The sequence below is a fragment of the Phocoena sinus genome, chromosome 21 (genome assembly GCF_008692025.1).
Source record: "Phocoena sinus isolate mPhoSin1 chromosome 21, mPhoSin1.pri, whole genome shotgun sequence".
Classification (NCBI taxonomy): domain Eukaryota; kingdom Metazoa; phylum Chordata; class Mammalia; order Artiodactyla; family Phocoenidae; genus Phocoena; species Phocoena sinus.
The window spans coordinates 11,895,308-11,909,608 of NC_045783.1; the positions used below are offsets into that span (position 1 = coordinate 11,895,308).

The 14,301-nt window shown below is 49.0% G+C and overlaps 1 protein-coding gene and 1 long non-coding RNA gene across 2 annotated transcripts in view; both read right to left on the reverse strand.

Annotated features, from left to right (window-relative positions):
* The window catches only part of LOC116746898, a 70,598-nt gene that overhangs the window by 2,436 nt on the left and 53,861 nt on the right, over positions 1–14,301 (reverse strand). The window contains exon 4 of the mRNA XM_032618665.1: positions 1,873–1,997. Within this exon, the coding sequence (XP_032474556.1) occupies positions 1,873–1,997 (125 nt within the window). The remainder of the gene's footprint in view (positions 1–1,872; positions 1,998–14,301) is intronic.
* The window catches only part of LOC116746657, a 37,393-nt gene continuing 34,552 nt past the window's right edge, over positions 11,461–14,301 (reverse strand). The window contains exon 5 of the long non-coding RNA XR_004347824.1: positions 11,461–11,635. This is a non-coding gene — a long non-coding RNA (uncharacterized LOC116746657). The remainder of the gene's footprint in view (positions 11,636–14,301) is intronic.

Consider the following 14,301-nt stretch of genomic DNA (forward strand, 5'->3'; position numbering starts at 1 on the left):
TCCCCTAACATAGCAGATGGTCTCTGTGTCTGCTGTCCTCTGAGCCTGGGAGTCCCAGATCCCTCTCCCCACGTCCACCAAATGCAAGACCACCATGGGCTGGGCGTGGTCGCTAAGGCGTCTGTAGCCTTTTATCAACAGCATTGCTGGGCTGCTCTCTGACTGACCCAGACTTCCAGTCACCTTAGGTCACCCTGGTCTCCTGCCCATCATGACTCTGTCCCTCTGCTGAATGGGGGACGACTGACCATACCCTCCTGGGAGGAAGCAGCCTCTGGGTGAGATGAGCAAAATCTATTAAGGGGACCCTTCTTCAAAAGGAGAGGCATGAGAAGATCCTCTCATGTCCAGCCATGAGAATTTTCCGTGTTTCTGCTTAGGGTCACTAGTCGTACAAATGAAGGCAATGTGCCACAGATGCCCCATCACCAGGGCTACAGTAAAAACCTAATAAATGGAAAACAGCAACATTGCCTGATGAACAACTGGGTTTTTCCAAGCAATTTTGTCAGCAGAAGTTTACTGCTTTTTGATAGAATTGAAAATAAACAGGGGCTTCCCTGGAGGCGCAGTGGTTAAGAGTCTGCCTGCCAATGCAGGCGACACGGGTTCCAGCCCTGGTCCGGGAAGATCCCACATGCCACAGAGCAGCTGGGCCCGTGCGCCACAACTACTGAGCCCGCATGCCATAACTACTGAAGCCCATGTACCTCGAGCCGCAGCAAGAGAGGCCGCCACGATGAGAGGCCCACGCACAGCAACAAAGAGTAGCCCCTGCTGGCCGCAACTGGAGAAAGCCCACATGCAGCAACAAAGACCCAACGCAGCCAAAATAAATAAATAAATAAAATGAAATAAAAAATTTTAAAAAAGAAAAGAAACAGAAACAATAGAAAGGCAGTATTTTAAATACACCTGGATTTTAGTAAATCATTATGGTAATGTGCTACATAATTTTGGAAAATTAATTCTGGTTTGGCTATCAGCAATAAAATGATGAAATGGTTAATGGGCTCCATAATCATTCTTCCAATAATGTCTGGGAGAAAATGAAGTTAAAGCAAATCTAATTTAGAAAAGCAAGTGGAATTGAATGGTTGAAAATGTCAACAGAAATGATTCTCATCTGTTGGAAAATAGTGTCTAATGCACACGTGGAACTATATAACCAGAACACAGAAATTTAGCTTCTCTGTTCACATGAAAACCTCAGCTTCGTCTGAAATGCTGAGGATGGCAGGACAGAAAGAGGATGAATTCGCGCCGTTAGGGAGTCTGCATCTGCGGGACCGAGTTGATAAAGGCAGCCACAGCCAGGAGAGTAGGTGTGTACGAGGGCCAGAATTTGTTTCTGTGCACACCAGGACCCACACTCACAGAGATGTCTAAACAGAGGAGGCACTTCCTGGCCCCATGACGGCTCACCTTCTTTTCTATCTGCTGGCCCACAGAGCCTCATTCCAGGTGTCTCAATCCACCTCCACGGATAGGGGAAGCAAAGAACAGCAAAATTTCCAATTTCCAGCAAAAATACCAACAATTTTGCTCAGTCTTTCTACAAATGCTCTTTGCTTTTACTGCAACATTAAACCCAGAGCAACGTAAGTGATGTGAGCCACCGGTGGGTGTAGCATCACTGAAAGCCTAACATTTGAGGAGTACCTAAGGAATGGTACATAACCGCCTGCAACTTCTCTGCTGAAGTCATTCTTCCGAGAAGAACTTCTCTACTATGTCTTAGTGGGCAGAAGTAAAGAAAAGCAAATGCCAAAGCTAGGACCATGCTTAGGCAGAGAGCCCAATCCCAGGTGCATATTTTAGAGATACAGTGGGGAAACCTCGAGTCACAACCAAACCGAGGAGGGAACTTACACGTGTCCAGAGCTGTGGAGGGCAGTGGAGGGTCCCCAGTGTAGCTACTTGGCTGGGACTTGGTGAGGTTTCGTGCGCAGCTGGGCTCTCTCGTCTCTGTGACCAGGGGTCTGATGTGCAGGCAGCTGCCGATGGAAATCCCAAAGATTACCGTGCTGCTTAAGTGACCCTGTCAGGTTGCGCCGGTGATGCAGCAAAGTCTAGAGACAGGAGCTGACTTTCTGTTTCTTGGTTCCACTGCCTCATGTTGACTTGTTGCAGCAAAATACATCAAACATTTACCCTTTCTTCTGCTTCTCATTCCAGCTCTAAAACTCCTACTTCTTTTCAAGGCAACGTGGATGTTCTAACTAGCGCAAAGTCACATACAAGGGAGTAGATAAACGGAAGTCAGGGAGATTCATGTTTCAAGATATTATCCTTCCCTACCGGGAGGAAAAGTGTACTGTTGGAAAATATTCAGCCAGCGTTCTAAGCCAGAGAGCCTCATAGGTCCATGGAAATTGCATGTATTTTAAAGAAAAATCTTGAGAGGAAAATAAATAAGCTACTTTATATAGATGTTTCTCCTTTGACTGAAGGACAGTTGTGCTGTCTACAATAGTTGTTAGAGCTATAAAACCTTAAAAGGGCATTTATAAGAAGGAAACACAGACTTGCTGTGATTCCTGCTGTTACAAGTGAAATGCCCCCTTGCTCTGCCTTGTCTTATCCTGGGATGGAAGGAAAATTGCCCGGTAGACAGTGTCTGCACAAGATCTTGCGAAAGCTGGGCCTTCAGGTGACTTGCAAGTATCATACGTTTACATAGGATGGCTTCCTAACTTATCAAGCCTCCGCTCACAGGTTGCCTTCTCATTAGACCTACCTTTAATATTTCAGTTAAAATTGCAACGTTCCCCAGACACTCAGAAACCCCCTCACACTGGTCTATTTTTCACCCTTATTAATGTATTAATAAATTTATTAATTTATTAATTACCCCAGGATGTAAGCTTCACCAGGGCAGAATTTTCTTTTTTCTCTTTTGTTCACCAATGCATCCTGGCTCCCAGGACAGTGCCTGGTACATACTAGACACTTAGATACTTGCTGAATAAATAAATGAATGAACAAATCAATGAAACACATCCTTCATATAAAAAAATGTTAAATATGCATGTTTATGTTCTAGACCAGAAGATTCTATTGATCTCACAACAGAATTGAAGGAATATACCAGGAGGGTTGGTAAATGGAGATATTTCCAGATTATGTTGCTTATTTACTTGATAAAGTTTGATGTTACTATGGCCTGAAAGTTTGTCCCCTCAAAATCCACAAGTTGAAATCCTAATGCCTGATGAGATGGCATTAGGAGGTGGGGCCTTTGGGAGGTGCTTGAACCCCGAAGGCCGAGCTCTCATGAATGGGATTAGTGCCTTGTAAAGCTACCATTGTCTGTGCTTTGCCTGAAGCTTTTCCTGTATTAACTAGAGATTCAAGGTGGGGATGGCGGGAGAGGATGAGGAATGAGGGAAATACGAGCACAAACAATAAGAGGCAGAAGAAAATCAAAAGACAATAGAAGACAAAAAGGTGGAGCAGGACAACACAGCTCGCGGTTTATTTATTCATTTATTTATTTTTGGCTGTGTTGGGTCTTCGTTTCTGTGTGAGGGCTTTCTCTAGTTGTGGCAAGCGGGGGCCACTCTTCATCGCGGTGCGCGGGCCTCTCACTGTCGCGGCCTCTCTTGCTGCGGAGCACAGGCTCCAGACGCGCAGAGCTCAGTATTTATAGCTCACGGGCCCAGCTGCTCCGTGGCACGTGGGATCTTCCCAGACCAGGGCTTGAACCTGTGTCCCCTGCCTTGGCAGGCAGACTCTCAACCACTGCGCCACCAGGGAAGCCCCCAGCTCGCGGTTTATAAAGCAGACACAGCACACGTTTAAAGATCAAACACCCGTGTCAGCCGCTGTTGGTTAAATAGGCTGTAATGAGCTACCTTGGGAAATCTATGTCACACACATGACATGAGTACTATGGAAAAGGAGACCAAGAACCAAACTCTAAAAAATGGGCAAGAATGTCTTTCTAAACTTGTTGCTTAGAAAGGAGACAGATTATTCAGTTGTATTCCTCTTTATCATATTTTAAAATTATTGATCACTATTATTTTATTACTGAAACAATACAGTAGATGGAATATACTATACGCTTAACGAAAAATAGAAAATACAGACAAGCGTAAAGAATAAATATCTACAAACCATCCATAATTCCACCACTCGGAAACAACCACTGTTGTTTTTAAAAGAAGCCCTGTTTTGAAGCCTCAGATAGCTATGCAGGAAACGTTCACCTTTGGAAGAGGGAAGGTCCACCATGGGGCACACGTGCGGTTAATTGTGTTCACGTGTTTCTCTGCGCGCAGCCCTCAAACCACTTACATTAGAATCGTCTGGTGCGTTTATTTAGCTGCAGCATCCCAGGCACACCTGTGGCTTCTCAGTCAGAATTTCTGGGGCTGAGGTCTGGGCAGCGGCTAATCTACGAGCTACTCAGGAGGTTCTAAGGCCCAGTACGGTTTCAACTGCTGGTCCAAACGAACGTTTCCCAAGCTCGCCACGATGTGTGCGCAAGGATCACCCAACGAGCTTGTGAAAGCTGCCGTTCCACCCCCATGAGATTCTCTTCGCTTTGATCATGGTAAAACCCGCATACTTCTGTTACCCAAAGTCTTTCCGGTTGATTCTCTGCGGCCAGATTTGGAAGCCCCTGCTTTAGATCAGTTGTTTCCTATTTTTGTTAAGCCCTCAAACTCTTTGTTCCAATGACCAGGCTTTCAATTAATGTGTAAAACAAGCGAAAGCAATTACTGTTTGAATCAGAGAAATCTGGGCAAAACTTGTGCCCCCCGCGGTGCCCAGAGGTCTCCCCATCCTGCAGCCTAAACACCGCTGCTGGGTGGGGGAGACCCGGCGGGTGACGGCGCACAGGGCCCGACCTCTGTGGTCTGCAGTTGTCATGTGTTTGACGCTCCACAGGGGACACAGCAGAGAGGTTGGCATCTCATAACCAACCCACGAACTTTCACAGAACAGCTGAGGTCTAAGAGGGGCAAGGCCCAGTTCACACAGACGTCCACTGTGTCTGGAACTCAGTCCAGTGTCAGCGCCAAATGTGACACAAGAGGACAGAATCAAAACGCAATTGCTCCGGCTCTGTAAACACTGTGTGCGCGTGGAAAACATTTGCTCGACGTCCTATACAATGCTGGTCTCTGAGCGCAAACAAGGGCTTTTCCAGGGAATGGCGTCAAGAGAACAGGACCGCAATTTCTAAAACAAAACTAAATGTCAAATTACCCTTGCCCGCTTGACCCGGTGTCAGTTCCCCAACAGTGCTTTTCACAGTGGCAACAGGAAAATGGTAAAAGTATTTCAGATGGTATTATGGTTAAGAGAAGGGCAAAAATAAAAAGAAAATAGCATTCTACAGCAGGGCCTTGTCAAAAGTGCAGCAAATCAGAATTCTCCGGCTCTTCCGGCTTCCTGGGGTTTAATTTAACCTGTGCTTTGGCATTCCTTCTGCCCACCAGTCTCCCCAGAAGAGGTGAGATGGCTCAATCAAATTTCACGCATTCATACCATCCGGGTTAAGGTACAGAAAACCACATGCTTTTTCTAGCAACTACAGGCATTTATCTTGGCAAAGCCAGTGGAAAGAGGTCTGTATTACACGCTAGATCCCTCTCTACCTCCTCAGATGTGGCGGGATCCCCATAGGGAAGGATGGAACGTTCAAACTGGGGTAGTTGAAGGAGTATTTAATAAAGGGACTATGTACACCGGTGTGGACAGGGTTTAGGAAACCCAGGAGGGACGGCGTAGTCCCTGGGGCTGGGGAATGCGAGCGCCAGTCCTGTGTTCACCCTGGGTGAGGAGAGTCAATGCCAGGGAATAAGGCCGCAGAGGTGGGACCACCTGAGCTACGCATCCATTCCTGGTGACAGGGAAGACCTCCTGATAACCCAGGAAAAGCGGTTTATGGTTATGGAAACATAGTAATGTTTCGTTATTGCTGATGAGTAGATGCCACGATGCTGTTTATGGTGGATTTGCATGTGAACTTCCATTCTTTTTACGGCTCTCACAGGGTGGTTTGTTAAATGTATAACTTAAACAATTTACCGTTTAGAAGTGAGGCATAGGAGAGGCAGTTCCCCTTAAACAAGGTCTCAGACGTGCAGTGTTTTCCGCTGGAATCCCCTGTTCGACGGAGCCCTGTTGATAGGACGTGGGTGTGGGGCAAGCTGGTGAGGCAGGAGTTAGATGGCCCCAGGCTGAGCAGCTGGAGTCTGTCCCCCTGGACAGATACTCCAAGGCGAAGACAGCAGCAGGAGGGAGGAGGACCTGAGCCCAGCCCAGATAAGAGATAACGAGACCTCATATTCCTTCCCGATTACACACGTGCAGAAAGGCTCCTGGGGGTCAACAGGAGGGGGCGCCACCCCATAGTAGGTGATGTCAACCTACCCATAGGCCTCTGTGCTAGAATCCATCTTGGTTAAGAGATGCACGCACACACAGGGTAGGACCTTGTGATAAACCAAATACAGACTCAGAGCCAGACAGAGCAAGATGATTGGCCAGAGGAAACCTGGAAGAACTGCCGAATATAAGTGATTCAAACTACCACGAGGGCGCCACTCTCTGAGTCCATCCATGTGTCTATCCACATGTACTCTTTTTCCTCCTAATAAATACTTTACTTGTTTCACTGCTTTCCGTCTCTGTGGAAATTCATTTCTACAAAGCCGAAGGGCCAGGGCCTTGTCACTGGCTGCTGGTCTAGTGGCCAGGATTCAGCGCCCTCACTGCCGCGGCCCGACTTCAATCTCTGGCCGGGAGCCGAAATCCTGCCTCAGGCTGCTTCAGACCGAGGCCACCTGAGATCAAGACGTGCAATGTTTTCCACTGGAATCCCCTGTGCCTAGGAGCCCAGTCCAAGGGACGAGGGTGCATGGGGGCAGGCACGTGGGTTTGGTGGGCAGAGGCCTGGGGAGCAGCGATGCAGGTGTGGAGGACAGGGGGCGGGGATGTGGGCGTCGGGAGGAGTGTGATTACATCTCAGGTTTGAGGGTGCCAGCGACTGGGACCGTGACCTTCACAAGAGCCTCTCAGTTCTGTTTTCTTCCCACCTCAGGTGAGACCTTGGGTTTGCCCTGTGATCTCAGTTCTCTGAGGGGTATAAGAAGCACTGTTGATTTTCAATTTGTTCGCTTTTTACTTGTAAAACCACAGGGGTAGCACCATCCAGGCTGCTTACCTGCTAGCCCGGACCCTGGAGACTGGCAGGCCACGCCCTGAGCTCAGGCGTGACTCAGCTCCGGGCCTGGCGACTCTGGAAGCCTGTAGATGTGTGTCCTCCTTCCGGCCGCAGGTCCGGCCCTGCACAGCCCTGGGGCCCCACCCTGCTCCCCCTACTGGCCGCCTGCTGTGGGTCCTGCCTGTTGGGCACGCAGACAGCCTCTAGAGCTAGAAAAAACAAAGACGTGGATTCTCCTCTGGGCGCCAGAAGGAACCCTCCCCTGCCAACACCTAGTAGGACCCTGACGTCCGGAGCTGTAAGATAAAGGAGGTTGATGATGGGGTGGGGGGGGACCGGGTGGGAGAGGAGGAAGCTGGGCAAATGCTCTCCCTGCGGGCAGCTCCCACCTGCAGCCAGCCCACCCGCGGCCCCTGGGGCTCGTGGCTTCCTGGGCTCTGGGTTGGGCCGTCGGCCCCCTTCTGAGGGAGCAGACTTCTCAGCAGAGGCCCTTGGCCGCCCAAGCCCTCGGTATCAGCCAGACCTTCCGTCAGGGACAGAGCCCCTCCTGGGCCACCTGCTCGCACGCCCGCCAGCATGCTGTGTGCCTCTCTGTTCACCCAGGTAATTATTCACCCTCCCCTATGGGCCATTGCTGCAAGGTCTCCTAGAGAAGAAAAACAAATCCAGTGGAAACAAAGCAAAAGCAGATTTTTTAAAAAGAAAAAAGACCACCCTGAGGGCTGTCAGCAGCAGCTTCATAGGTCGGTTCACCGGACTCCAGAGGCAGCTTTTGGGCTTTGAACAATCCCCCTCGGCCCTGAGATGAGGTTAAGACACCCCCGCAGAGAGCACAAGGTTGGGGCAACAGTTCTTTCAGTTCTTTCCTGCTAGTCTTCCTTCCAGTCTCCAGTGGGAAGAGGGGGATAAAACCTAAAAGTGTGAGGTAGGCATTCCATCCTTTAAAATATGCGGATACATAAAAATCCAGGCTTCACAGGAGTTTGGAGCACTAAACCCACCTTGCAAAGGATTCTTAACAATTCTTCAAGCAAATGGAGTTAAATCTAATTAGGCACAGCTTTAAATATTACTGAAAGCAAAGGCCCACGGACGTGACTACAATAAAAGACAGTGAGGCATCCTCTCTATTTAAAACACAGTAAGCGATTGTATTTAGCAGCACCATGGCCGAGGGCGTGGGTAGGGGCTGGGGTGGAGTTCAGGCTGGAATGCTCGGGAGGCCGCAGGGTGGCTTTAAATACAGCTCTTGTGGTTGGGATTAACAGATACACACTACTACATATAAAATAGATAACCAACAAGGACCTACTGTGTAGCACAGGGAACTACTCAATATTCTGTAATAACCTATAAGGGAAAATGTGGTGCTCCAAGGACAATGGTGCTTCAAGGACAAAGGACAGCCCAGCCTGAAAAAGCTGTGTTACGGACCCCACCAGACTCTCTTGCCCGCCGCGCCATGTTGCCATGGGAACGAAATTCCTGAGCCCACCTGGTCAACGGGACTGTTCCTCTTTCGTCCCAAATAAGGAAAGGCATCTGCCTTGTCCCACTCCCACCCTATGGAAGGAAGGTATATATATGTGCCTCGACCAATTGAGAAAAGAAAATTTCACCTCGGACCATTCTTTTGTTCTCTGGCTATAAAAACCGACTGATAGCACATGTTCAGGGTCAGCTATCCCAGACTACTAGGAAGTCGGCCCGCTGTTCTGGCAGCAACCATTCCCACTAATAAATTCCATCCTCTGCATTCTGCCTTGTGTCTGGAAATTCTTTTCCAACCTGCGTTTGGACCACGACAGAAAAGAATCTAAAAGGAATATATATTCAGTTATATACATGTAACTGAATCACTGTGCTGTACAACTGGAACTAACATGGTATTATAAATCAACTATACTTAAATAAAAAATACATAAATAAAGTTCTCGTTCTGAAGGGCGCTCGAAGCTGAGAGCTTGCACACCAGGCTCAGCCGTAAACCACATTTTGGAGGCATGTGTCGTAAGGACACTCTACTCAGCATGGTCCAAAAATCAAATGTCTTTCACGTGTGGCCCCTCGTCTACGCACGTACCTAGATGTATTTGTGATAATAAAACACACATTTCTGAAATGTTACTGAATAGTACCTTTTTGTCGTTATGCCCTTTCCCAATACACAAAAATTCTGAGTACAAGGGTGGTCCTCGGCCTTTCTTAACTAGCCACAGTTTATTCCCCTACAACACTGATCTTATTATTCTTCAGAAACTAGGTGAAAGCCCTTTTGTACTTTTATAAAACTAGTAATTTGTATAAGCACAACTTCATTAAAGAAAAATTGGAGGGGGAAAAGAACGATAAGCCACAGTAAAGAAGTGATTATAAACTGTCATTCTTTTTTTTTTTTTTTTTTTTTTTGCAGTACATGGGCCTCTCACCGCCGCGGCCTCTCCCGCCGCGGAGCACAGGCTCCGGACGTGCAGGCCGAGCGGCCATGGCTCACAGGCCCAGCCTCTCCGCTGCACGTGGGATCCTCCCGGACCGGGGCACGAACCCATGTCCCCTGCATCGGCAGGCAGACTCCCAACCACTGCGCCACCAGGGAAGCCCTAAACTGTCATTCTTAGATCATATAATCTGACAACATCCAAACCAGTACCGACCCAGTGTTGGTCCTGGGTCTCCAGTTTTTATACTAACACAGGTGCCAGGAGTTCTGCCCGCCCCACGACCTGGAAACAGCAAACACTGAACATGTCTGTGTCATTTTGACATTTCTGGGAATATTTCATCTTGAATAAAAAGGAGAAACATGAAATAAGAGATGCTAAATCCTACATATCTTTATCCAAAACGCAAGAGAAAAGCAAAAATACATTTTTTAATATTTCTATTATAATCACTTTTTTAAACTGGAGGGTGTAAACACCAAGTTGGGCATTATTCAGAAACGTGCTTGGGCTGGACTGGCTGAAGGTTAGGTCAATCTTAGCTGCATTTTCACAGTCAAACCTATTGTTTCACACTCAAGTCAGTGTGGTAAACGAGATGTTCAGGAAGAAAAGTCATAGTATTAGTATTAGTTTCCTACTGCTGCTAGAACAAATTACCACAAACTTAATGGTTTAAAACATGCAAATTTATCACTTTGTGGTTCTGGAGCTCAGAAATGGAAAGGGGTCTCTCTGAGCTAAAATCAAGGTGTTGGCAGAGCCGTGTCCCACGGAAAACCCATTTCTTGCCTTTTCCTGCTTCTGGAGGTTGCTCACCTACCTCGGCTCCCGGGACCCTTCCCCTTCAAAGCCAGCCCTGACCACCAAGACTTTCCCGCCCCCCTCTCCCTGGATCCTCCACTCAATCATAAGGACCCTGATGACACTGGGCCCACCTGGGTGATCCCGGCTGACCACCCACCTCACGGTCAGCTGATAAGCAACATTTACCGCTTAGCCTAAGGTAGTCATTGTTTCTGGGGATTACGATTTGGACATCTTTGGGGCCTTACCCTGCTGCCCACAGATGGGTTACTGGTCTTCACAGAACAATGGTCCTGAACAGGCAGATGATCCTGTGTCTTCATCCAGTATGGGGACAAAGGCACGTTGCCACTGAGCCACCAACGCCTCCCACTGGAAGCAGGACTGTCCCGACTTGCGCCACCTGTGAATTCCACCCCACTGGTGCTCAAAGCTCCCACCAAGAGGACCCCTGCATCCCCACTGCCTGTCCACCATCTACTCAGCTCGCACAGGCATTTCCTGCTTGTGCCCCTCGACCCTCGGAACTCTCAGTCCAGCCCCTCTGTCCCTCTGAGCCACTGTCGCAGTTACAACCTTTAATTTATTACCAAGTGACTTCAGGTGCGCCTCTCCGAGTCGGACTGTAATCTCCGTGGGGGACTGCAGTTCTGTTCCGTTCCCCATTGGAGCTGTGACACAGATCTAAGAACCCGCACTTAGATGGTGCTCTGGGAATGTCTGCTGAAGGAACGAGCCTCCCACTGAATGAAAACGAGATGGGAGGAGGTTTACCGAGGACGGTGAACAGCTGGTGACACGGGTTTGATGACTGAAGCTGACGGGTTGTCAGGACGCAGGATCTACCCAACAGTGCCTCTGTTTTCATCAGTGGAAACTGTTCATGAGACGGTGGTGAAGGGGCCAGACCGACAGGCTCAGCCCCAGCTCGCCCGCCCGCGGCAGACCCTTAAACCCTGTGCCTCCTTGTTTTCTCTTTTGCAAAACACGGTAGTGGTACCTGCCCCACCCTCCCCTCCCCCCCAGCAGTGTAGTGACGGCTGAGTGCACGGTGATCAGTCTTCGTCGGACTTGGGCAGAGCCCGGTGCACTGTGCGTGTCCCCGAGAGCCACACACTGTCCTCGTCAGCACAGCTGTCAGAAGTCCCCACGCCAAAGCCACAGCACAGCCGTCACCCGTGGATCGGCCAGGAACTGGAGTTCACTCGGAAAAGAGGGATGGAAATGTTTTTTAAAGCACGTCAAGGTGGTTTATATAATGTCATTTAATTAACCCTTCAAATAAAGGACCTAACATCAAGAGTCTCTAAACTGATCTCTAAGGGTCACCAGTGAGCAAAACGAAGGTGTGAGGACATCGTACCTAACATGTCCTCACTCCTTAACCTTCGTTTTGCTCACTAGTGACCATTAGAGGTTTAGGGATCCCTGACCCTAATTTTTTGTTGTTGTTTGTTTGTTTGTTTGTTTTTTGCGGTACGTGGGCCTCTCACTGTTGTTGCCTCTCCCATTGCGGAGCACAGGCTCCGGACGCGCAGGCCCAGCGGCCACGGCCCACGGGCCCAGCCGCTCCGCAGCATGTGGGCTCCTCCCGGACTGGGGCGCGAACGCGCGTCCTCCGCATCGGCAGGCGGACTCTCAACCACTGCGCCACCAGGGAAGCCCCCTGACCCTAATTTAAGGTCCATTTCAATAATAATAACAAGTCGTCAAGAGTGAACAATCTATTACTTCAAGAGAGGTGTTAGTAAATTTGCTGAGTGGAAATGAACTTACTAAATCATCAGCCCTGGGGACGGAATGAACTGCCCGGGGGGCAGGGGAGCCACAGTGGCAGGACTGACCGCTCCTCGTGGCAGATCACAGGGGCCTTGGGAGGGAGCAGCAAAGAACTCCCAACAGTTTCTCCATTTTATTGGAGAAGCATGAGGAGAGATGATTCTAATTAGAAAAGAACAAAATGCTGAAGGTCCCATACGATACAAGATACTGCATGTAGGGCTAATTAGCGCTTTAAAGAGGAAGTCACCTGTCTAAGCAGTAGACAGTGAGGGCTAACTCCACAATAATCATCTCTGACTCTAATTGGAGAGCTACCCTTTGGAAGCAGAGCTCAGAGAAACAATTTGCAGATAACATCAAAAGAGATTTAATCATACGCCTTCCTATTTGAAAATGTTAGCTGCCGCTGTGCAGACATATAATCACTTATCTACCATACGAAAGATGAAAACTCAGCCCACCCACTATTTCTCCTTCTCCGCAAAAAATATTTTTTCTCTGATGGCTCGTTTTCTAACCAAGAAACTTACTGCTTATGTGGTGGCTTATCTTTGCTGCTAAAGTATTAACTGTTCAAATGTCTTGAGGTGAGAATATGGAAAAGCGGACTCCTGGGCCCTCTCAACATCACTGTACAGGAAGCTGGGAAATGGAACCCAGTTTTACAACTTTGGGAATCAGGGGCAGGAGGGGAAGGAGCTAAGGAAGCATGAACGCCCAGGGTCTCCCGCACCCCAGGGTCGCCTGCCCCTCACCCCATCTGAGCGTCCTGTCCCTGCCACACACCGAAGGCAAAGAGCAGGGCAGGGGAGAGAAAGCGGTGGTGTCTCGGGGACCCGTCATGCATCAGGGACGAGGACCTGGGCAAATCCATGCATTGCTCGGCTGGGGATGCCTACCCCTGTTTGAACTGGTTGTGGACCCTGGCTCTGTCCCAGAGGTAGGGGTGCAGGGGGCTTCCCTGGGCTGATGGGCCTGAGCAGGGGGAGCTGAGACCCCTCTCACATGGCGGGAGGTAAAACTGAAGGCCAGTCTGCGTCCTAGTTCTTTGGCCTATGATCCAACCTTTTAGCTAAGAGTCGGCCAAGGGGAGGTGGGCGGGGAGGGTGTGGCCACCATCACCCTGTGTGAGTTAGGGGATCCTGCAGGGGACGACAGCAAACTCAGGTGGTGTCGTGGTCTCTCTGCAGCTCAGCCCTGTCCCTGCCCCCACGGGCCTTCAGGACCAGCCTGGCTCTGCAGACCCGCTTCCCTCAAAGATGAATGCTGACTGCCCGGAGTCAGCTCGGGGCCAGGTGGAGACATGCTGCCCAGCTGGGCGGGGAGAAGATGTTAGGCAGATGGGGAACGTACAAGAGCCATGAACGTGAGGGACAAGCGCGACAGCCAGTTATCACTACTCTTCTCAACAGTGCACTGGAGAACAAGCTTTTGCAGTAAAATAAAAAATAAAAACCATGAGTTATAAGGGATGAGAGAAAGCAAAGCTATCATCTTCTTGCAGATGATACGATTGTCTACCTATAAAATCCAAGAGAATCTATGAATAAACTACTCAGATTAATAAAAGTTTAGGGCTTCCCTAGTGGTGTAGTGGTTAAGAATCTGCCTGCCAATGCAGGGGACACGGCTTCGAGCCCTGGTCCAGGAAGATCCCACGTGTCGCGGAGCAACTAAGCCTGTGCGCCACAGCTACTGAGCCTGCACTCTAGAGCCCATGAGCCACAACTACTGAGCCCGTGTGCCACAACTACTGAAGCCCGCGTGCCTAGAGCCTGTGCTCTGCAACAAGAGAAGCCACCGCAATGAGAAGCCCGTGCACCGCAACAAAGAGTAGCCCCCGCTTGCCGCAACTAGAGAAAGCTCGTGTGCAGCAACGAAGACCCAACGCAGCCAAAAATAAATAAATTTATTAAAAAAAAAATAAATAAAAGTTTAGCAAGATTTGCAGAGGACAAGAGCAATGCACAAAATTCATATCATTTCTTTACAGTAGCAATAACCAAGTGGGAATTATAATTTAAACTGCATCATTCATAGCCACAGCAAAATCTATGACATTCATAGTTGCGGCAAAATCTAACAAAC